Source organism: Pezoporus occidentalis, unplaced genomic scaffold (genome assembly GCF_034315485.1).
Source record: "Pezoporus occidentalis ecotype Australia unplaced genomic scaffold, CSIRO_AGI_Poc_V1 ctg142, whole genome shotgun sequence".
In the NCBI taxonomy this organism is placed as follows: Eukaryota; Metazoa; Chordata; class Aves; order Psittaciformes; family Psittacidae; genus Pezoporus; species Pezoporus occidentalis.
The window spans coordinates 340,293-364,002 of record NW_026913230.1 but is presented as its reverse complement, the minus strand read 5'-3'; the positions used below and the strand labels follow the sequence as shown (position 1 = coordinate 364,002).

Genomic DNA, 23,710 nt, shown 5'->3' with positions numbered 1-23,710 from the left:
GCACAGAGCTGGGTGCTCTCTGTGCAGCTGATGGGAGCTGAGGATGCCTCACCCTGCAGCCTGTGACAGGGACACATATTCCTGAGGGTGGTCAGGCCTTGGCAAGGAGCATCCTGACAGTGCTTCGTTCCCCGCTTCAGGCGCTGCGTAAGCAGAGGGTTAACGACTCCCACATTAAGTGACTGCAGATGTGTGGGAAAGGCTGGGGCGACCGGACGGCATCGCTATTAGTATTCACCCAGGAGCCTGCCGCTGCCTCCCGGGGCTCCACAGAGCACATTTAATATCAAGGCTCGTCGTGGGGGTTAGGAAGAATGTGTGGGATGGGGGTGGAAAGGTCCCATGGTGGGGAAAGGCAGCAGAGTAATAACCTCTGCTGCTGGTTAGAGCCTCCTCAAAGTGCCTGAACCCAGCAGATGAAGGGGATGGGTCGGCATCTGTAGGGACACAGCACTGAACGGGGCATGGCTCGGTGCTGCCTCCTGACACAGTCACCCTGTAGTGTCCATGGCTGGTGTTCCTGGTGCTGAAGGGTGCTCCCCAGCACATTGTGCTTGGCCGTACAGTCACTGTGGAAGGACCACAGCACTTTCTGCCTCCCCTTCCTCCCTGGGCACTGCTGTCACCCACTGCCACCCTGACAAAGCAGGACCATGCCCATGGTAGTGGTTCCTCCAGAGGCCAGAGCAGAGCTCTGCAAAGGGCTGGATGAAGTCTCCAAACAGCTCTCCCCCAGTCTCAAGAGCTGCATCCAGCCAGGAGCAAGTGCTGGCAGCTGCCATGGTGTACGGCTTGCCCCGATGTGGTGCTGTGCTCCCTGGCACCACTGCTCCTTTCTTGTGGTCTGTGGCTCGACACCACATCAGAGCGAAGCTGAAATTCCTGGGCTGGCTTGGAGCTGATAGAAGTTTGGAGGAAACGAAGCTAGGGCAAATCTGGCCCTTGTTAAACCTGCAGAGAAGTGGGAAAGGCCAACATCTGCTTCTTCTTCACCACCTGCCTCTCACCTCTTGGTACGTGGGACCTGTTGCTGACTCTAGCACAGCCATTCCCATCTTTGTTTGTCACCTGGTGTCTCTTCTCCACATCAGGCATGGGATATGATCTTTACCCATGGTCCCAGATCTACATGGAGAGCTGCTTTGGTCCAGGTGATGCCAGAGCAGACCATCCCCTGGAGAGTCCCTATCTCATTGTATGACCCCAAGCTCCTCTAGCACTTAACGATGCTTACTTAGGCTGGAAATCTCCATTCGGAGCCGCTCTGAGCCCACACTGCAGCTGTCCCAGCCCCGGGGGAATCGTGAAGTCCATGAACGGGGAATGCAGGCACCAAAAATAGAGGTGAGCAATGAAGGGGGATGAGGCAGACGTAGCTGCACTGCTCCCCTCCACCCACCCGCTCGCACCATGAGTCCCTCCGGCTTCAGCGCTTCCTCCGGGCTGGCCTTTCCCAGGAGCTGCTGTAACCCCGATGTGCTGTTCCTAAACAAAGCACGCAGCCCTGGATGCTCCCTGGGGATGCACAGCACGGGCCGCTGTGTGCTTGCCGGGATGCTGAGAGCTCTCCGGGGCTCTCCCAGCATCCCAAAACAATGAACCCTGCCCTTTGCAGGCTTATGCTGCAAGAAGGTTTTGTTTGTCAGAGTTGTCCCTGCTCCAAGCCCATGAGTGGGCATTTGGGTCATCTATTTGCAAAGGGGAGAGGGGGGAATTACGTCTGACCTCGGGATAAGGATGCTCTGCCGTCAAGCATGGTCTGTGACTGCTTTTCCACCCCCTTCTCACCCCAGGTAGCCCGTCCCTGGTACGAGGGGTCCAGCAGGATTGTACCAGCGAGTTTCTCCCTCTCCCACTGCGTTAAGAGCAGCGATGTTGTTCTTGGAGGGGGAATGCTGCCTGGAAATAGCTCGGCTGAGCTATTCCCAGCAGCCCTCCCCGCGCAGGGTCCCGTCAGACACGTCCTTATCCCTCGGGAAAAGCATCGGGAAGAGCCATGTGCGCAGCACGTCCCCTCTCAGCCTGCCCCCCATATGAGCCGCTCTCACACTTGACAACTCTTCTGCATGACAGATTATCCTGGATCATTGGGGGTGCTGCCAGGGCCCCCTCACATGTGCCTATCACCACGTTTGCAGTCAGGGAATCAGCCAGCCTAGTGCAGAGGAGAAGCAGGGTTTCATCCGGCCATCACCCTTCATTCCACTGCACGGCCCGCTGTAAGAGCCCGCCAGCTCCCGGGGGCTGCCTCTGCAGTATCCTTCCTTTTCCATCCTCCATCTCCTGCCCGGGCTTAACCAGACCAGCATCTCCTGTGCCCTGTGCGTGCTGGCAAGGAGCCGGTGTGTGAGCCCTGTGCAAAGTGCTGCTAACTTCGTGTGGATAGAGGGGGGTGCCACAGCCCAACTCTCCTCACCCTCTGTGGCTACTCAGAATAAAGACCTTTCCCTTTTGTTTTCCGTAGATGCAAAGAAAACACTGATAATGGACGATAAGAGGCAATCTCTTAGGCTCATCCAGCCCGGGAATCATTAGCTGTGCCCATTGTGCAGGCGTTTGTAGTGAGGCAGAAGGGAATGAATCTGCCTTGCAAATAAATCAAGAACGCAGATTTCAGGGTTGTCTTTATGGGAAGGGCTTTTCAATTCTTGGAAAGGAAAAAAAAAATGATAGAAAGGTATCTTTTTAGGGAGTCTCCTTTTTCAGGATGCATCTTTGTAGTTTGTCTTGTTTGGATCGGACAAAAGCACATCCCCAGATGGAAATGGTGGTAAGAACTGATGGGTCATAAGATAGTTTCGATCCAAAGAGCTTCTGCACCTTGTTACAGTGCTGAAATGCATAATAATAATAAAACAAATCCTCTTTTGGACAAATGAAAAAGTTTTGCCTATTGAGAGATTCTCAGAAACTTTCTTTGACATCATAAAGGTGTGGGGAGGATTTAAAGCAGGTTCATGAGCTGGTTTGCACCTCCGCAGCACAGGAGGGGTGCAGGACATCGGAATTGATGGCATGGCAAGATCTAAACTCCTGCCACCTCTCCCAGCTCCGTACCCTTTAGCAGCTCAACCAGCTCCGTGTCCCCAACCAAACCCAACCTGTGCCGCAGCATCCCAACGCCACAGAGCTTTTATCTCTCTTTCCATAAAGCAGGTCTGGGAGGGCGCGTTGGCGGCTGGGGGTCAGCGGGGCTGGAGGCGCAGCGCCGGCACGGGAAGGCGTCCGGGGGGAATATTCGGAGCCGGTTCAGTACAGGCCTTCTTTAATAAAAACATGAGTCAGCTGCTGGCGTGGGCAGCGGATTTTCTAAACATCCCCTCATATCCTGAGAAAGGGGAAAAAAAAACGAGAAAGAAAAAGAAAACGGGCGGGGGGGGGGGGGGGGGGGCGCTGAGGGGAGGGGAAAAGTGTAAAAGAAAAAGAAAACAGGGAAAAAGGCCAGAATTGAAAGCAGACACAGGGAGAGAGCAGCTCCGTCCCTCCGGTTTAAGGAGGAGAGAGCCGGGCCGGGCTCCTTTTGTTTCCCGTTAGCCGGGCCCTCGCTGCTCCCCTCCTGCAGCCTGCAGCGAAACTCCCCTTTCCTCGCAGCCTCTTTGGCTTCTCCTCCTCTTTAAAAGCCTTCCCCCCCCACCCCATGGCACCGTCTGCCGGGCTTTAATCGCAAGTTTTGCTCTGCAAAGGGTCCCCGCAGAGGGTGGAGGGAGGAAGTCGGATGTTCCCCGCTCCTCATTGGCGAGGCAGCCTCCCCCCTTCTCCTCCTCCCCAGCTCTCTTTTATTTATACACGCACTCACACGCGTGCACATCCCTTAGCCAGGGGCTCCGCTCCACTCTGGGGTCCGAGCCGGCCGGACCCTATGTCCCAAACGGGCTGGGGGCTGCAGGGATGCACTAGAGGAGTAGAGAGAGGGCTTGGCTGCAGCCCAGCCCTGGCACAGCCCAGCCTCTCCTTTTGATTTGATTTGGGCTTTTTCTCCCTCCCCTCCTCCCCTCCACTTCGTTTCTTCCCTTTCCTTCTCTTTCTCCTTTAAGTGGGAAAGCCTTGCCAGCTGGGGAAGGCTGGGAGGGCAGGGAGAGCCTCGGCACACAGCAGATAAAGAGTGCGGAGGAGGAAAGGAAGGAATCTCGGGGCGGCCAGCGCCCGTGGGACGTGCGGCACAGGCGCTCGCCCGGTGGGACCCTGACCAAGGTAAGCCCTCTCTTCGCCCACCCGGGTGCAGGCTCGCTTTCCTTCTCTGCTCTGGCTTTCCAACCAGGAAGACCTTTGCTGGAGGTGCTATGGACCCCAAGGAACCTCTCACTGAGCCAGCCTGGGTGCCCTGCAAGGGGCTTTGCTCCCCTGCAAGGGACTGGCACCCCAAAATGCCCCACCAAGCCCTGGGGAGGTGGTGTTTGGTGGAGAGTGAATGAGCTCTGCAGTATCCCATGGGAAAAGCCATCCCAGCAGCTCTCCCCAGGTCCTGGGCTAGGACAGCTGAAGGGATCCAAGGGGAAGCTGTGGCTGTAGGGCAGGAGGGGGTTCTGCTGCAACTGGAGTGGGGTCCAAGGGATCTCTGCTTCTCTGTGGGCAGCTCTCGGTCTGTCCCTGCATCAGGGAGTTATTCTGGCTTTCCCGACCTGGCAGCTGTGGGAGGACTGGGTTGTGCATGGGGTCGCCATTCCCAGTGAGGCATCTTTTAAAGATGTGAGTGTGGCCCATTGCAGAACAGTGTCACCTCAGTGTAAGACCCTCCAAACACACCCATGATCATCCCTAAATACGGGGTGCTCCTAGGACCACTCTGCTTCAGCCCGTGCCCTTGATGGGACTCCTGTCCCTGTAGGCAAGGCCAAGGTATAGAGGGAATGTCCACAAGCCCTGCTCAGGCCCTCTGCCCTGGTGTGCTGAATACTGGAGGGGGAAAGCCTGGTAAAACCCTTACAGGCATGGCTATGGGCAACTATTTAGTGTCCCAGGAGCCCTGGAGCTAAGGGACTCCAATAGGCTGGATCTGCTCTGGGATGAAGCTGTGCTGACTCCGGCAGCCGCAGCAGCTCACTGACAGGGGGTTGCATGACTTGTAGGACTTTGATGCTCAGACTGGGACCACTGTGGGCTCAGAGCATCCAGCTCCTGCACTCACTCGTCAAGGGAGGCTTTCAAGCAGGTGGAAAGGGATATTGTCCTCCTCTATCCTTGCCCCAGAGCACTTGGGGCTTCTGCTAAAGCAGTGGGCAAATAGCTAAAAGTAGTCACTGTGGCATGAAAACCCTGTTAGAAGGGGCTTGGCATTCCCAAATCTTTTCAGAGGGTGTTCCATCAATGACAAGCACTAGTGATGTTGAGCCCCAGTGCTCCACATGGACCAATGAGGGGTTGGTTGAAGGCTCGTTTGCCCCTCAGCACCCTGCAGGACAAGGATCCTGTGCATCCCATGCTGCTGGGAAAGGGGCATGCTCCATTGACAGTGGCAAAGAGGTGGCTCTGGTTGGCAGAGGGCATGTGTTGGGCTGGCTCAAAGCGGAAGATGTCAGGTAGGCATCCTGGGTGGCAGGTAGCCCTGGGCATAGTCTGACATGAGGCTTGAAGTCACTCCTTGACACTGATGTCACCCAGGCTGGGGTGTGCTGTGGCCCCGGTGGCAGTTGCCAGCCCTGTCTGTGTCCCCGGGTCCAGGAAGCACCCCTGTGTCAATTGGTACATCAAGAGGGGTCATGTTTCGGAGAAGCATCAAGTCACAGTGACCCATTTGCAGAGTGCAAAGGGCTTTTCTCTCTCCCTAAACCCAGCTGTCCCTTCCTCCAGCTCAATGTCATGGAGGGTCCTCACTGAAGGAACGGAGAGGGTCTGCAACCACCCAATTACCTGCCCTTGGTTCATCTCCTGCATCCCTGCACCGGGTTCAGGTCTGAGCAGGGAGCATGGTCTGAACCCAAGCACACTCAGCTCTAATGCTGCAGTCAGGGAGCAGTCAGCCTTGCCTTGCTACCCAAAGCCCTGGGCATTTCTAGTGGGGTCCCACAGGGCCTGGGCTTGGTCCTCTGCAATCTCTCCATTAACCACCTGGGTGATGGACGAGCACATGCACTAAGCTCTGGGCTGGCACCAAGCTGGATGGGCAGCCAGTGTATGGGCAGATCAGAGCACCCAAGGGCTCCAGAAGTCTGGTGTCAACCAGGCACAGCAAGCTGTGTCGGCGTGCTGCCATTAGGAAGGAAATACTAATGGCTGTGCACAGCCTTGGCAGCTAACAGCTGGTATGGTGGGAAAGTATCTGGGGGCTATAGTGGACACAAACCAGATTGCAGTGTGGTGGGGTGAAACCCACAGCTCTTCCCATGGAAGACGCAGGACTGGAGGCAGTGTGAACAGGCAAGGTGGAAGGAGTGGGTCCTCCCAAGCAAGTGATGCTGAGAGCTTCAGCAGGGATGTACATGGAGTGGAAAGGCTTGGGGAGAGCAAGGAGGGTGATCAGAAGCCCAGAAGGGGCTGCAGAGGTTATGGAGAGGGGTTAATGGGAATCTTTGGTCACTAGGTGTCATAAGGAGGTAGCACACTGTCTTCATGTACAGGGAAGGTCACTGCAAAGAGAAAAGTTAGCTTTTAGGGGAAATGTGTGTGGGTTTAGATATGTGAGACTGGGTGCCTTTGGCAACACAGGTTTCAAAGGACATGTTGGGGAAACCTCTGGCTGGGGAGATGTGAGCACTGCAGCAGGACAATGACCCCAGGGTTTCCCTCAGCTTCATTTTTAATGGGTCTGTGATAGGATTTCCAGACCAACATTGTTGGGGAGAGCACTGAGCCCTTCTCTAGGATGAGGGCAAGATGACATTGTCTTAGTGAGCACCAGAGGAAAGCTGAGGTTAAGAAATGCTCTCTAGTGATGCTATACAAGAAGACACTATGTTGGCTGGCTATAGCATCACCTGAATGACGGGGAGGTGGGATCAGCCACTGCCACAGAATGCAGGCAGGGACTTCCGTGCCTCACTGCACCCTAGGGCCAGACAGCCCCTGAGGTCCTTCCGGCCCCAGTGTCTGATGCGATCCTGAAGTGGGATGGGATTGCAGTGGTGTTCATAGGGTCAGGCTCCAGGAAGCATCTTCCCAGGATGCAGCAGCAAAGGGCAAGAGTGGAAGATCTGCGCAGTGGCCGAATCCCACAGGAGCACAGCCTCCAGCGGCCGCCTTTGGCCCAGAGCTGGAGGAAGCTGGGGACCCTGCGGGCTCAGGGCTGGCTGGATGTGCCCTGTTCCTGCGAGGGAGGATCCAGGCTGAACACGTCGTGGAGTTTGTTTGTTTGTACTTTAACCGAGAGAAAGAAATCCCCTGGAGAGGAGCTGCAAGGGGAGGGTATAGACCGGGTATTGTTTCCTGAGAGGCTGGAGCAGCTCCAGGAGGCTCCTTCCGCTCCGCCAGGCAAATTGGACATAATAAGGCTTGTTTTAGGGGTGGCTGTTTCCCTCCTCCTTCTCTCCCCAGTTGCCTAATTAGGGTCCTTAAGCCAAGCGCATCCCTGCCCTGCTCTGATCCCACCGGGACACCTCCTCCTGGAAGTGCAGCAATTTCCTGGTACTACAGGGGACATGGAGCAGACCCACTGGGACAGGGACATATACCAGGGATGCACAGAGGGGTGCTGAGATGGGTCATGCACTGAGCAAGGTGGTCCTATAGGTCCATTGCTCCCCCAGCCTGGTAATAGGCTTACAGTGAGGGGCTGCCCTTCACATCCTGCTTTTTCATCATCCCTGGGCACACACTTGGGGCACAGGCTGTGGCATGCCCTAGGTTGGCTCTCCTGCAAACACCAACCTGCAGAGCTGGAGCACTGTGGTGTGGAAAGCCTGTGCAGGGAGCAGAAAGGCTGCTGCCAGGAAAGCCAGGATGGTGCTGTGAAAGTGGTGCATGTCCTGCACCCTGGGTGGGCTCATCCTCCCTGCTCATCCATCCATCCGGGTCTCTGCTGGGGAGAGCATCCTATGCTCTTCCCCGGGCTCAATGAGAGCCAGTGTGTGATGGAGGATGTGAGGTGCAGGAGCAGGGAAGGGCTAGAGAGTGCAGGGATGTAACCAGGGCACTGCGCTGGCTGTCAGACCCTGGGCTGCGAGCAAGGAGACGGATGCAATAGGAGGTACCTTCTCCCTGCTATGGAGAGGGGCTTCTCAGCACATCCCATGGGCAGCACCACGGCTGCTCGGGGGCCGGGGCTCCCAAAGCAGGCAGAGGACAGGCAAACGTGCCCCTCGGTGTGAGGCCCCATCCTGCTGGTCCCTCTGCCTTCCCTCCTGGCCCGTCTACCATGCGAAAGAGTCTGTGACTGAAATCTTAATGCTACCGAGACACAGTAATTGGCACCAATTAAATTGCTACATTCATGTTTGAATTGCTTTAACTGGCGAGACACACTGTCTTATTTATACAAAAAATATGTTTGCTTGTGGGTTTGTCTGAACCGGGGCCAGCAGAAAATGCACCATTTCAAGCTCCAAGCGCATTCTCCACTCGCAAACTGAAGTCACCTCGGTTCCAGCCTTTGCAGAGCAAATGGCTGCAGAACAGAAACCTGCTTTCCTTGGGGCTGAGCGCTGCCAGCATCGAGAGAGGGGTCCCCTCCTCTCTGCCCACAGGCAGCTGCCAAGTTTCCCTCTCCAGCCTGGGAGCTGTTTGGGAGAATATGGTCCGGTTCAAGGATTCCTTGTGCAGGAAGCAGGATTTGGTGTCCATTGTGAAGCAGCGCTCAGGGGAGGGCAGGGGGTGCTGGAGGCTGGCAGCCCCGGTGCTGAGTCCTGCCTCAGTTTCTCCAATGGAGGATCCATGAGGTTTTGGGACAGAGACCCTTTGCAGTGTGTGGATGCAGACAGGAGCTGATTTTTGCTCTGTGACTGTGGGGAGAGGAACTGTTGGAGGTTATAAAGGATTCTTCATGCTGGATGGCTTGATGATCTTAAAGGTCCATAGAACCTAGTTGATTCTATGATTCTACAGCAGGCATGGCTGGTGCTTCCTGGCCACAGCACATAGGATGAGGTTATCCAGGAGGGAAGCATCCCTTCTGTAGCCTGTAGATGCACAGAGAACGTGTTGGCTTTCTGCATCCCCTGCTCCAGGGAACTCCACTGCTGCCTCCAGGTCCTGCTGTGGGGATCCTCTCCGGGTCCTCTCCAGGTCCTGCACATGGCAAAGGGTGCCCTGACCACAGAGCTGGTGAGCACCTAATCCCAGCCACAAGAGCCTAAAACCCCAGAACAAAGCGTTTTAGCTCTGGTCTTTCTCAGGCAGCCGAAAGAAGAGCTGATGCACCCACACAGATTGGTCCCTGCTCCCTGACAGCTCCCTGTCTCGGGGCAATTTTCAGAGCGGGATCAGGTTGCTCATCCTCTGCTGGGATGTGGGGATGGGAAGAGCACAACAGTGACAGCTCTTGGGGCTCTGCAAAGCCCCTACACCCTACTGGGGCTCAGGATGGCTTTTTCTTGTCCTGCCCCTATTGCCTTCCCCTCGCAGCTGATGATTAGTGTTAATTAAACCCAGCTGGGACCTCTGGCTCCAGCTCTGGCCCTGCCTTAGCAACCACCCTCAAACAGTGACCCTGAGCAGGTGATGGAGATGCTGATGTGTTAGGGACCGTTTGCTCCTCATGTTTACCTTAGCAGAGTGCTTCCCTTTAATTCCCTTGAAGGCAGACCTGGCTTTCTGGCAGCCATGGTACAGGAGCAGGGAAAGTCCTGGGGGTACCAGGACATTGGATGTGCAGCCAGGGTGGTTTCCAGCCCGTGGTCCCATATCCCCTGCTTCCCCTCTCCACTCCACTGGTGGCAGGGGAAAAGCATTGGGTGAGCAGATGGGCTCTGCTCAGAGAGGCAAGCCCCATCCAGCCCCACATGCTCAGGAGCTGGGACCCCACATATGCCGGTTTGGGGTTGGAGAAGCCAGAGAGCTCTTTGCGTCACTGCTGCCCTGAGGATTTGCTGCCCAGTTGGAGGGGCCAGCAGTGGAGCGATGCAGGGAGCTGTGTGTGTCCTGGCTCATGGTCTGGGTGCCCTGCAGCCACGTTCATCACTCGCATTGCTCACATGCTTGTGAAGCAGCGTGGTGTCTCTGCTGTCAGGGGCAACGGAGAAGTTGGGGGTCGGTCATGGACACCCCCAGCTGGGCTGTGTTGCATCCTTTAGAGCATCCTGCTGGAAGCAGGAACTGAAACACTCCCAAAGGGGCACATTTGTGCCTTCCTCAGGGAGTCATCACAGTGCAAGGGGTGAACACAGCCCTGCTCCACTCCCCCTCATGAGCATCCCCGGTCGTGCACACCCTCCAGGGCAGTGCTCCGGCCAGCCCCAGCATCACCATGGCCTGGGCATCACCATGGACTGGGCACCCTCCCGCTGCCCTAGGGACTCCAAGGAGGGCAGGATTTGGCCGGGGTACGCACCAAGGGACAGGCAGGCACCGCACCAGCCCTGCTCGGCGCGTGGCAGCCGTTCATCCCAACACCCCCATCCCTCCTTCCCTGGCTCCCCCTGGGTTTTCCCACAACCTGGGCCAAGCTCTTAGGCCCCGGGGATCAGCCCCAGGGTCTGGCCTTTCCTCGGAGAGCGGAAGCGGGGGAGCATGCGCAGCCCAACGGGCCATGGATACCAACACTCGGGGCTGGGGGATTATTTATAACTCTGGCACCCCTCCAAACAGATGTTTCGTTTTATTTTGAACCTGCACTAAACGGGTCACTCGCTTCCTCCGCCTCCCATGGGCTTAAAACAGAGGAGGAAAATGGGGGGGAATAGGGGTGAGAGTGTGGGGCTTGTTGTGATCCCACGTCCCCCTGTGCCAGCTCCTCACCGAGAGCCCAAGGCTGGGGGTTGCTGGGTGGCACGTGCATGGGTTTTGCAGTGCTCGGAGAGGGAGGATGGATGCAGCCAAGAAGGGGCTGCTTGGGGCTCACCACCCCACCCCATTCCTCACATGGCTGACCCCGGGGATGCTGAATCACGCTGCTGGGGTCCAACACGGACTTGTCATCCTCCCCTGCAGCCTTCCCCTGCTTTGGAGGCACTATCCTCGTGCTCAGCTTTCTGACAGATGCTGTCAAAGGGAGGAGGCTGGCTCTGCGAGCTCATGTCCTGCTGCTTGCTGCAGAACCAGTGCTCTCGTCTACACAAACACCTCCTTCAGGTACCACCAAAGCTGGGGGCAGGATATAGGGTCCTGGGAAGGATCTCCAGCCACACCAGCCCTGCTCTCTGCAGCAGAGACAGGCAGGAGAGCTCTCCCCATCAGCAGGCAAAATAACGCTGAGCTTACTGCCGCCTGCTTTGACCATCTCCTAGAACCCCTGGTCCACACCAGGGCTGTGGCTTTAACCACTTCACAGACCAAAGAGATCTGCCAAAACCACTTGGACCGCTCAGGTGCTAGCGATGCTGTCTGTGAGCACTTGCAAAACCTCACCTCTGAGTGACGGAAAGAACCCCCCAAATCTTTGCACGTTGCAAACAGGCACCCAGGGCTCTCAGCATCCCTTGGTCTCACCAGGAAGGCCCCTTGGTGCTGGCAGGTGACAGGGCAAGGAGGGTTTTGCCCCCCAGGCATTCATTCTTTTTGCAGGGATGTCCTGTGGGACCGCAGGAGCTCCCCATCCCCTCTGCTCCTCTGCCTGGTTTCACGTTTCCTACCTCTGCATTTTATTAGCAGCTGTTGATGGGCTCTGGGGTGACTCCCTATGTGTGTGCCCTGCCTAATCCTAGCCATGTGCTGGGAAAAAGCAAAAGGGCTCTGTGATGATAATCTGGCCTGTGAGTAAACACGGTGTCATGGGAGCCGAGGGACCCCAGAGCAGAGATGTTGCAACTCCGGACGGCTCCAGCCAAGGGAAGGGAAAAAAAGCAGCTCAGTTTTATTTAGATTAAAGGGTGGGAAAGAAGCAGAGGCCGGAGGGAGGGTGGCAGAAGAAAACAGGACAAGCCAAGGAGTTTCACTGCCGGACAAGCACGGCTTGGGTTTCATGGGTTGCCAGGCTTTGCTTGGAAAGCTTTCTGCCTTCAAAAGCAAGGGGATGGTGCCCCCCCCCCAGCCAGGAGAAGCCCTGGCTCCCTGGCTGTGAGTGGCATGGATCATGGGATTCATAAGGGGCTTTTTTTATTGCATACGGGCACCCATGATCTCAGTTAATGACTCAGATGCGCTCAGACAAAGAAGAAATAAAGTATATTTTACTTCCCGCTAATCTGCACCAGATGTCCCTCGCTGTTTGGCAGGACAGCAGAGCCAGGGAGCATTGTGGGAGCGCCTGGAAGCGCAGCCCCAGCAAGAAAAGGGGATAGAAATAGAATGCTGGAGGAAGAGAAAGGACCAGCGGCTGTGTGAGAGGCCTGGCTCTGCTTCTGTGCTCCCCACAGCCATCAACTGAGATGCCCTCATGGGCTGTGCTAGTTGGGAGTAGCTCTGCCCAGCGCCACCGGAGCAGGGAGGCTCAGGCAAGGGGAACAAGAGCAATGTGGGGCAATGGATGCAGGAATTGCCCCTGGAAACGTAAATGGGATTTGCTGGTTTCCAGCAGGCAGCACATCCCCTTGTGGTGATGGATGGTCTGTAGGGACCAGAGCTCATTCCAAGGGGGCTTTCACCCTCCCTGTCATGCTGAGCCATCCCCTTCAGTGTGCACCAGCTTTGCAGGCTTATTCCCAGCTCCCACAGCTCTGGGCATGCTTGAAGGTCCCCCCTTACTGTTTTGTTTTTGTAAGGCATTATTGGTTGTGGAGGAGAGGCAAGAAACATGGTCTAGGCATGTTTGGGAGGAGGGCTGGGAAGGCCTCCTTGGTGTGGATGTCCACCTGTGTAGACCTCATGGTTTAAGGCATTTGCAGAGCCGGAGATGGTCCTGTCCCATGTGATCCATGCTTGGGGATGCTTATGCCAGCAGTAGCTGCCGTGTGTGCTGAGGTGCTCTGCCAGGAGCACTGCGCAGAGGGAAGGGGGCTCCAAGCTGTGGCAGAGAATACCAAGCAAAGTCAAAGGGAGTTCATGCCTTGTTACACAAGAATAGTCAAGGCTGAGCCCACACAACATATTTTGGGCATTAGCAAAGGCATCTTTGGCTTACCAGCATCCTTAAACAAGAGATAGGTCTGAAACGGGAGAACGGTAATAAATCACTGAGGTTTGGTGAGCTCCTTAGCAAGGCACAGATAAGAAGAGTGGCAGAGATGGCTGAAGGGATGGTCATCCTCCCTAAATAAAGGTGGGACAATCCCCAGCAGAGGCTGGATACGGCTCTTCCCTGTATCCAGCCCCCTGGGTGTAGCCCTGCTCCTGCTGCAGAAATTCCCATCCAAGTCCATCAGCCACAGAGGCATCAGCCCCCAGCTATGACAAGTAGGGGATCAGGAGAGGAGGCAGAGGAGAAAGCCCAGCTGTCATCAGGGTTGGGATGCAGCAGAAACGGGAGCAGGTTGCTGTGAAGTCATGAGATGGGGAATCATGAGACTCGAATCCTGGTCCTGGCGCAGCCATGGCCCTGCTGTGTGGCCTTGGCTGTGCTGTTTGACCTCTTTGCTCCGGCCCTTTTGCCTGTGTTCTGTCTGTGAGATCACATCTCTATGAGCTGTCAGAGCCCGGAGTGCCCTCTGCACAGCACTGTGGGTGCTCAGGGATGTCGGGGTCCCCCCGTTTATCCCATCACCCCATGCAATGCACTGCAAAAGCACGAGGTTAGAGGTGCTCCAAGGGGCTTTCAGCAGCGCCTGGCCCCTGCCACATGTGGGACACTCTCCTTCCAGCAGGCAGAGGCTCTGCAAACTCCGCTCCCGGCATCCGGAGGAGGAGCAGCGCCGAGCGCATTCCTGCGGCCATGCTTACAGCGTGCTGGCCAGCCTGGTGTGATTACAGAGCAGAGATAGGGACAATGTGGCTGTGTCACCGGGCAGCGACAGTCGCCTCTACCCATGTCTCGTTTGGACTCAAAACCATCCCAGACATCCCATGCCATGGTGCCCAGCTCCAGGCTGGCTGGGAGCCACCCTCCTCCATGGGGTGTCCTCAGGGACCCTAACCCCCGGCGAGCGCAGCCACCCCATAGGCATGTAGGGCTGGATGTGGGCGCAGGGCTGCATCACCCTGCCTCGCTGAGAGCCAGCTGACCGCCTGTCTCCTCTCCCAGCCACATTCCTCCCTTAGAATAATAAACAGAGGAAAGCTCCCTGATGGCTGCCCTCCCATTGCAGTGCTGGAGAGGGGCAGAGGGGAGGTCTGTACATGTGCTGGTGGTGAGGACAGGATGGTGAGGGGTACAGTGTGGGGCTGGAGAGCTGGGACTTCACCTTGAAGGCACCGTGGAGCTGCAGGGCTGAGGGAAGAGTGCTGGATGTGGCATTGCTGCAGGACCTCGCTGGCCAGGATGGGAGAAGGCAAAAGGCCCTATAGCTTGAAAATGCTCAGATCCTGGCCCGTGGGAAGGATGTAGGAGTCTGAGGGGTCTGTGGCACCCTGCTAATTTATAGGACTGGAAGGAGACAGTGCAAGGCATCTGAGCATCACGTAGGTGCCTGTGTTTCATCCCTGGGTGGGATAACATCTGGGTGTCTTATTTAGGATCACTGAGTGCGGCTGCACCCACCTCAGCCCCTCCTTGTCTGGCACTCATAGCGTGCTGTTGCTAAGAACAAAAGCTGAGCTTGAGAAGGGAAGAGAAGTGCTCTCAATCTCTGGGTGCATTTGCATCCCTTGTGAAAGGCCTGCGTTCACCCACATGTGCAAGCACACATCCCCATGACTGGGAGAGAAAGGTTTGCCCCTCTGCAAGCCAGACTGCGTACGTCCTGCGGGACAGGCAGGGCTCAGCATCTCCGAGCATTGCCTCTAGCCCTGGCCAGAGCAGACAAACAAGGGAGAGGTCACCACTCTGAGACATTGCCACCCTCCCACTCTGCTTGGGAAGCATCTCCAAGTGAAATGCCTTTCTGCAAACCCAGCAGCTTTATTAAAACCAGCTATGAACACAGGGGAGGCGGCAGATGGAGCCTGCAGGGTTCTCATTGCCCGCTGAAACAACAGCCATAGTAGCCTGGCAGCAGCATGTACCCACCAGCCCTGGCAGAGCAGTAGTTTGCCCCATCAGTGAGCCTGCAGAGATCAGAGGGACTTGTCTATGTGGATAGAGAAGCCAAGATCTTGCTTGCAACAGGACTAACAGTGACAGCCATGAAGTTGGACACAGCTAAAAGCTGGGCATGAGCTTGGGAAGAGCATAGCTGCTGGCAGGCAGATATTTGCTTGATGGTGGGGGATGAATACAGCCTGGCTTGTGCATGCAGGCAGGGAGGGGTGAAAGGAGAGGGTCCCAGCTATCCTTAGAACCTTGATCATTGAATAATGGATGAATGACACACCTCTGTAAAGGAGAATTGGGAAACAGAGGTGACTGTTCACATGGCAGTGCTGGGGGGGCAGTGAGTTCACATTGCCCATCCTCCTCCTCCCTCCTGCAGGTTGGTGCTCTCTGAGGGTGGGTGCAGTGAGGTCACATCCATTTACAGCCTGAATTTCACCTTGGTCCATTCACCCTGCCCACCCCAGCTCTTCCCTGTGGGTGCTCTCGTCCCCTCTGGCAACGGTAGAAGGGAGCAGGAGTCACGGCCGGGTTTTCTGGAGCAGAGAGGGAAGCTGCTGAATAAGCTGGAGACCTGGAAGGGTTTGCTGAGCCAAAGCAAGAGAATACTAAAAACATCTGACAAGCGCACGTCATTTAAAAACCATTTCCTCCTTAACATGGAGCAGACCCGGAGGCCACTCCAGGGCCAAGAGGCGTCTCAGAAGAGACGGTGTCAGGGGCTGGGTCAGCAAGTCCGGGTTGCCACTGGCCATCCTCGTGCCTGGCCAGCAGCTCCCCAGGCACTGCGTCCACATCACAGGGCTTCTCCTCTGGCTGTGCCTTGTGAGCAGGGTCAAAATGCCTCCTGTGACCCAGCAGCAGGGCCGGAGCTGTGAGGTTCAGCTCCATGCTGAGCATCCTCAGATTCAGGACTGTTGAATTCATTTGTTCAGGCACAGAAAAACCCTTTTCCCTGTTAATTCCTCCCTTGTCAGCTTCTTCATTTCCTTTATAGGAATACTCATCCCTCCCTCTGCAGGCACTATGGGAAGGGTTAACTGTCACCATGTTACATGAAGGGCAGACCCCACTGCTCTTAGGGAGTTCTAAACTCAGCTGGGCTCTTGGTTTGCACCAGGCAGGGCTAAAAATGCTCTGTAGGAAAGATTTCTTGAGAAATGTTAAAAGGGACTTTTAACTACAAAACCCTCTTCAATGTTCTTTTAGAATATGCATAGTTCAAAGTTACATACAAGTTTTTTTTTATAGGGGTTCCTTGGGCTTGTTTTATTTCACTGGAAGGAACAGAAAATGTGGGAGGGTTGGAGGGGGATCTGGTTTCCAGCAAGTTTTATCTCACTGGGACAGAGGGAAGTAGAAACCAAGGGGGAAAAAGGCAATATGCAGAGCAGGGGGAGGCAGAAGCAGGGCTCTGCAGCCGGGGGAGCGGCATCTCGAGCACAGATTGACTAGAGTTGACTTGAATGAGCAAGAGTTGACACAACTGCTGGAGCCTCCAGCAAAATCCCTGTTTACCAGCGGGAGATGCCTTAGAAACAGCTCCTTCTGCGGATCCGGCTTGAGATGGAACCAACCACCCAGCTGGGAGGAAAAGGCTGAAAACTGGGAAGAGATGGGAGCTTTCTGAGCTGGAGAAGGGTGGCTGAGGGACCCCCCCCCACCTCTGCTGCAGCGCTGAGCTCATCCTGCTTTGCTCTTGGCAGGATACAGCCACCAAGCCATGCAGCCCACCATGGTGTGCCCTTCTCTGAAGACATCTCTGTGGTTCCTCATCCTCACTGGTGAGTGCTGTGGCTGGGGCTGGGTGTGCAGGATTGGGCCCTGCATGGGGATGCTGCCCTGAGATGCTCACTCCAGGGCAAGCTGGAGGAAAAAAGCAATGCCGTTGGGCAGCACAATATACTCTAGGCACATTGTCCCTCCTAATGACTGGGTCCATGGGCACATCCATGCCCAGCCCTATGGTGGGGTTGATGTAAATCCTCACCTGCTTAATGCTGATGCACAGCTGGATGGAATGAGAAGACCTTTGCAAAGGGAGCACTGTCAGGTGTGTTCAGTCCTTAGTAGACATCCGAGAACCCCCATTAACTGGACATTATGGTCACTCCAACAGCAGGAAGGATTTGATCAGACCCCATCTATACAATAACCCCGCAGCAGCACAACAGGACACCCAGCTGCATCTGGGCTGTTCAGAGCATTGCTGTGTCCCTGGGGGCTGTTCCCAGCTGCCCTCCCACCAGTGGGGTCACTGGGGAGGACCACACATCCCACTGGGACATCTGGGCAAGGAAGCTGGGAGAGACATGGGGAGCCATTCAGGAAGACCTTGCCTGCTCTATTGCTTCCAAAGGATTTCCTGCCAGGTTTTGCTGTCATTCCTTTTTCACTTTCTTGTAAACTGACATTGTTTTAGCCTAGACTGTGTCCCGTCTGACACTGTGCCTGTGGAGAGGCAGCCAGCAGAGCAGGGAATTGCCTCATCTCCTCCTCTCCTCCTTGCCTGCTAAGTGCATGGCCATTCCAAGCCTTTGAAGGTGTTGTCGGGTGGTGAGGAGAACAAGGCAGCACTGAGTGGCACTGAGGGTGCAGTTACCTCACAGAAAGGTTGGACAGACACAAGACATAGTTAAAGCATAAAAGGGGAGGCTCTCTGCCCATTATCGCCACAGGCAACATGGGCAATTTTGAACACTGCTAAACCCATGATGTCTTATTTCCTCTCCAGTGCGGGTTTCAGGAGGTACAGAGAATGGTGACCCACGTAGGTTTAATTTGACAGGACATTCCTATGGTGACCAAGGAGGACAAATCCAGGAAGGTTATTTTTCAGTGTAAAGGCTAACACCTACAAACCAAACACACTGGCATGAGGTTGTGCTCCAGCATGCTTCCTTTGGATGGCAGAGGAATCCAACCTGGTCTCATCTCCCTCCTCTCCCAGGTCTGCTGGAGGTAGCATCCGGAGCCAGCAGGCTGCACATCGAACCTGGAGACAGTGAGCTTGTCCTCAGCCTCCACAGCACCTTCTCCCTGTTGTGCTATGGGGATGGAGCACTGCTGTGGGAACGGGAGGGTCAGCCCCTCACCGCATCACTGGAGCACAGGGATGGTGCCTTTGTCAGCAACCTCACCCTCAAGAACGTGACGGGCCGTCACACCGGGGAGTACTCGTGTACCTACAGCCAGGAGCAGGCTCCAGAGCTGGCAGAGAGGAAAACCATCTACATCTACGTTCCAGGTAGGGGACAGCATGGCCTCATCCCCCCATTTACTCAGTCTTTAGCAGCCAGGAGAGAAAGGACTTTGGATTATTCTATCTCCAGGCACTTGGCCTCCCCACATCCTCCTTCCCATTGCAGAAGAGCCCTCATAATGTCATCTGGCTGTGGCATGTCTCTGGTATGCCAGGTCATGGGAGAAGCCCATGTGTGGTGCTGTTTGGACAAGTGGCAGGGGAAGCAATGGTGCTAGACAACAGCATCCGAGTTTCTCTCACCCTCCCACAAGTGGTTTGGCAAGCCCGTGACATTGCAGCTCTGCTTTGCTATGGGGAGTAAAGGAAGAAGCATTCCACTAGTCAGGAGACAGAGCCCTGGGGCAGTCCTGGAGGAGCACAGAGCAGCCCTGGTTTAGCTTCAAGCAGCTTTCTGTAACCAGCATTCTGGTTTTCCCACAGATCCCTCCTTAGTCTTCCTTCCCACAATGACCTCTGAAGAGCTCTTCATCTTCATCACGGGCTACACCGAGGCCATCATCCCATGCCGTGTGACAAACCCACAGATGCAGGTGACCCTCTATGAGAAGAAGGTGGAGAACCCCATCCCAGCAGCTTATGACCCACAGCAGGGATTCAGAGGTTTCTTTGAGGATAAGACCTACTTCTGTCGGACAATTGTGGATGACCAGGAGGTGGATTCAGACACCTTCTACGTCTACAGGATCCAGGGTGAGCTGCCACTGTCTTGTCCTATGCACCTGCTGTGACTGTTCCTTCAGCCCAATGGCAGGGGACAGCAAAGCTCTCCAGCTGTCTCCTTAGTGATGCTCTTGATCAATCCAGAGGCTGGATTTAGTCCTGTCTCCATTACAGAATGGGTTCTGCTGAAGTGTCAGCTCCACCCCTTAGGGAAGAGGCTTTCCAATGAACGAGTCCACCCAGGATAAACGGACTTGTCACCCACTAATCCCTTCCTTCATGATTCATTCCTTTCTTGCACCTTCTCCACAGTCTCATCCGTGAACGTCTCCATCAGCGCAGTGCAGACCATAGTGCGCCAGGGAGAAAACGTTACCTTGATGTGCACTGTGAGCGGCAATGAGCTGGTCAACTTCAACTGGGATTATCCCCGCAAGCAGGTGAGTGCTCCAGCCCCATGGGCTCCAGGCAGCAGCTCCAGCCTTCACCTGATATCCCATGGCAATAACTCATCAATACCCTAGGTGAAGCTTCACAGGAAGCTGTGGGATGCTGCTGCTGCCACGCAGAGGGGCTTGATGGGAGATCCTTAGATTCAGGCTGCCTCAGTGGCCTTGGATCAGTGCCTGTTCCCTGTTGCTACGGCAGCAGACTGGGGTCCTCTGCCTCCTCCTGCTCCCTCCCTGTGAGCATGGATTTGTAGCTCCAATGGCAGAACATGCTCTTGAGTTCTCAGGCTCTGTCTCCTGTCCCTGTTGTGCAGGCAGGGAAGACCGTGGAGCCAGTGACCGACTTCCTGCCCGGATCCACCCACGAGATCCGCTCCATCCTCATCATCCAGAATGCGGAGCTGGAGGACAGCGGGACCTACGTCTGCAATGTCTCTGAGGGCTACCATGAGAAAACAGACCGCAAGGACATCACGGTCCATGTGATCGGTGTGTTGATGCCCACAGACCCAAAGCCACCGCAGCACATGGGTGTCAAGGCAGGATGTCCCAGAGTCAGAGTCCCTTGGCACTGCCCTAAGTAACCATGGCAAAAAGGAATCCTCACCTCGTATCACCCTGCACGCTTCAGTATCCCAAACCTCCCACTATGGCTTTTGTGACCCTTTATGATAGTTGAGGGTATAGGTAAGAGCTCTTGTGCACTGTGCAGTGCCAAAGTGATGTGAGATCATATTGTCACCTTCAAGTTGCATCTGTCCTTCTCTCATGTAATTTGAGGGAACCTGCCCCATCTCAAGATAACAGCTTTCTCCCAACATGCCACCTGCCCCATGAGCTGCTCTGCTCCAATGTGGCTCTGAGCCACGCTCCCCTCACACCTAGCTTGAAGCCTTGAAGGATGGACCTGGAGCTGCCCCACCACTTCTGTGTGTTCAGAGGGTTTTGTTCCAGATCCATGTTTGTCCAAAGGGCTGGAGAAGGGGTTGTTTCTCTCTCTGACCCCTCAATCCCTCCTGTCCCCTCTCAGAGCGTGGCTTCGTGCGCTTCCACACCCGCCTGCCCAGCACCGTGTACGCCGAGGTGCACAAGAGCCGCACCATCCAGGTGGAGGTGGAAGCCTACCCACCACCCAGCATCGTGTGGCTGAAGAACAACAAGACATTGACCATGGAGAGCAGCAGCGAGTTCACCATCACCAGCAGGAACCTGTCAGAAACCAGGTGAGGGCCCATCGTTCCTCACCAGGGTGCAGGGAAGGGTTAATTCACGAAGCAACCTCCAAATTGCTAGTTGGACACAGCTGATGAATGACTTTCTAAGGGTGGGTTTTGAGCATGCCTCGGATGGGTGGGAGCTGGTTGCCTTTGAGCATTATCAGTCCCCAGATACCTTCTCACATCCATCACTGTGGGACCGTGTCTCCTCCAGGTACCAGACGGGCCTGGTGCTGGTGCGGGTGAAGCAGGAAGAAGGAGGATTTTACACCATCCGGGCTTCCAATGAGGATGATGAGCAGGAGCTGTCCTTCCATCTGCAGATAAATGGTGAGGATGGGCATGGTAACATGGGGCTGTGGAGCGAGGGCAGTCTCAGGGTGAAGATGGACCTTCAGCTGAAGCCCTCAGTCCTCTGGCTGTGGCTCCAGAGTGGTCTGAGTTACAGAAAGAACATTCAAGCAAGAAGCATGCTCACATCTCCTCCTTGGTCTCAGAGCAAGGGGGACAGGGACGCATTGCAGACATCAGCAACTTGGTTTTCACTCTCTTTCTCAGTGTAGTAGACACTTTCCCCTGTGCTTGTCTGTGCTCTCCAAGCAAGTTAGATGGGGGCAGGTTTCTTCCATACCCCCTCAAACCTTTCTTTTTGCTGCTAGCTTTCAAAACCCCACACAATCAATGCAATGAGTCCTTTCTCACTGCCTCCTCATCCCCAGGCCAGGTCAGGGGCACAATGGAATCACGTTCCCCTTCCCTCCTGCAGTCAGAAAGGAGGGTTAATTCCCATCGCTGTCTCTTGGTTTCAGTGCCAGCCAAAGTGGTGGATCTCAAGGAGAACAGCAGTGCCAGTAGTGGGGAGCAGACTGTGATGTGCTCTGCTGAAGGCATGCCCCAGCCAGAGATCAGCTGGTCTACTTGCAGAGACATCAAATGGTAAGTGGAGCCATAGAGCCCATGGGAATGGCTGGATACTTGCATTTATTACAATAACAGACTATTATTTATTTATTTTATTACTTAGGGCAAAATTTTCATGCTGACCTCAGAAGAGATTTCCCACATGGGGGGCGGTGGGGTTGGAAGAAATTTATCATTACCACCTTTGAGTACCTAAAGGAGCCTACAGGAAGTCTTGGGAGGGACTTTTTACAAGAGCTTGTAGGGACAGGACAAGGAGGAATAGACTTTAGCTGGAAGAGGGGAGATTTAGACTAGATATTGGGAAGAAATTCTTCATTATGAGGATGGTGGGACACTGGCACAGGGTGCCCAGAGGAGCTGTGGCTGCCCCATCCCTGCCAGTGCTCAAGGCCAGGTTGCACAGGGCTTGGGGCAAGCTGCTCTAGTGGAAGGTGTCCTTGCCCGTGGCACGGGCTGGAGCTGGATGAGCTTTAAGTTCCCTTCCAACCCACACGATGCTGTGATTCCATGATGTTACTGTGCTCTGCTGGCCACACACCCAGGCAGCCCATGGAGGTCCCTGCTACCCCTCAGATGCCTTTATCCTCCCCTGGAGCAGGTGCAGCACCAAGGGGCAGCCCACCCGGCTGCTGGGGAACGAGTCGGCAGAGATCGGGCTGCAGACCAATGCCACCTACCATGCGGAGCTGCAGGTGTACCGCGTGAACAGCACCCTGCACCTGCACAGGGTGGACGAGCCCCTGCTCCTGCGCTGCACCGTGCACAACTTCCTGGGCACCAGCTCGCAGGACATCACGCTGGTCCCGCATGGTGAGGGCAACACTTGGGACAACGGTGGGGAGATGGAGTTTTCTCTCCATGTCTCCAGCCTGCAGGTGCTGGAGCCAGGACAGTCCTCGGATGACTGCCATCCTCACAGGCAGGAAACCTGGGTATTTCTGCCCCAGATAAAGCCTCCTTTAAGTCGAGCAGGAAAGGATGCTCCAGGAGGAATCTGGAGCCCCGTGGACATCCCCTTCCCACCACTAGCAGGGTCATCCGTCTAGGGGGGCAAAATGGGAGGGCCTGAACAGATCCCTGGTGCCTTGTTATTAACCCGTGGGTCACTAGATGGTGCCACGGACTCAAACATCCACACACTGAGAATCCTAAACCCGAGGAAGAATGGTCTGAGCCCAGGCCAGAGCTGTCAGTGCCCCCCAAGCAAACCCCTGGCTCCTTATATTGTCCCATGGTCAAACCCCTCACAAGGCAGCAGGCTGTAACCACCCATCACCCTGTTGTCCATGGGGGTGCAGGGCACAGGTCTGCCCAGGAGGAGAGGACAGGCAGTCCCCACACAGAGAAGAGTTCAGGGCCAGTGTCTGGGGGGGATGCATGTAGCAGGAGGGGGACAGTAGCTAGAAGAGGGAAGGGGAAGGGTACAAGATGCACTGCTGTGCCCTCCTTTCCTTGGGGTACCCAGGCCATGCAGAGGTGGAGGAGCCTGACTGCTGTGCCTGTTACTGTTGTAGCCTTGCCATTCAAGGTGGTCATCATCTCTGTCATCCTGGCCTTGCTGGTCCTCACCGTCATCTCCCTGATCATCCTGATCGTCCTGTGGCAGAAGGTAAAAGCCCATGGGCTCCATCAGTCTCTGCATGCCCCTGGCTAGACAGGGAATGAGGCAATGACTGAAGGGACCAAAGACTCCCTAACAAAGCTACCAGTATCACCCATGCCCTCTCTGACCCTCAGCCTCTCAGACCTCTCTTCCCTTTGCTCCCCTTTCCAGAAACCTCGCTATGAAATCCGCTGGAAGGTGATCGAGTCCGTCAGCTCCGATGGGCACGAGTACATCTACGTGGATCCCATGCAGCTCCCTTATGACTCCAGCTGGGAGGTGCCCAGGGACAAGCTGGTGTTAGGTAAAGGCTTTGCAGGTCCCACTGATGGACCCCCGGGGTCCTGGATGTCTGAGGGTTTGGGGTAGGTTTGGGTTTGTGATCTCCAGAAGAGACCAACCCAGAAAGGAGCAGAGATCCCTGGATGTGGTCCCAATCCCAAACATCATAGCTCACAACCACTTGCATGCCCACCAGGACCACTGGTGTGGTTTCAGATCAGG

At 55.5% G+C, this 23,710-nt stretch overlaps 1 protein-coding gene across 1 annotated transcript in view; it reads left to right on the top strand.

Annotated features, from left to right (window-relative positions):
• The first annotated feature begins 3,445 nt into the window (after window positions 1–3,445).
• PDGFRB (platelet derived growth factor receptor beta) overlaps window positions 3,446–23,710 on the top strand; it is a 30,968-nt gene continuing 10,703 nt past the window's right edge. The window contains exons 1-12 of the mRNA XM_062609912.1: window positions 3,446–4,191; window positions 16,795–16,872; window positions 18,039–18,335; window positions 18,774–19,043; window positions 19,326–19,453; window positions 19,777–19,951; window positions 20,493–20,685; window positions 20,894–21,009; window positions 21,489–21,615; window positions 22,202–22,413; window positions 23,118–23,212; window positions 23,378–23,510. Of these exons, the coding sequence (XP_062465896.1) occupies window positions 16,812–16,872; window positions 18,039–18,335; window positions 18,774–19,043; window positions 19,326–19,453; window positions 19,777–19,951; window positions 20,493–20,685; window positions 20,894–21,009; window positions 21,489–21,615; window positions 22,202–22,413; window positions 23,118–23,212; window positions 23,378–23,510 (1,807 nt within the window). The 5' untranslated portion in view covers window positions 3,446–4,191; window positions 16,795–16,811. The remainder of the gene's footprint in view (window positions 4,192–16,794; window positions 16,873–18,038; window positions 18,336–18,773; window positions 19,044–19,325; window positions 19,454–19,776; window positions 19,952–20,492; window positions 20,686–20,893; window positions 21,010–21,488; window positions 21,616–22,201; window positions 22,414–23,117; window positions 23,213–23,377; window positions 23,511–23,710) is intronic.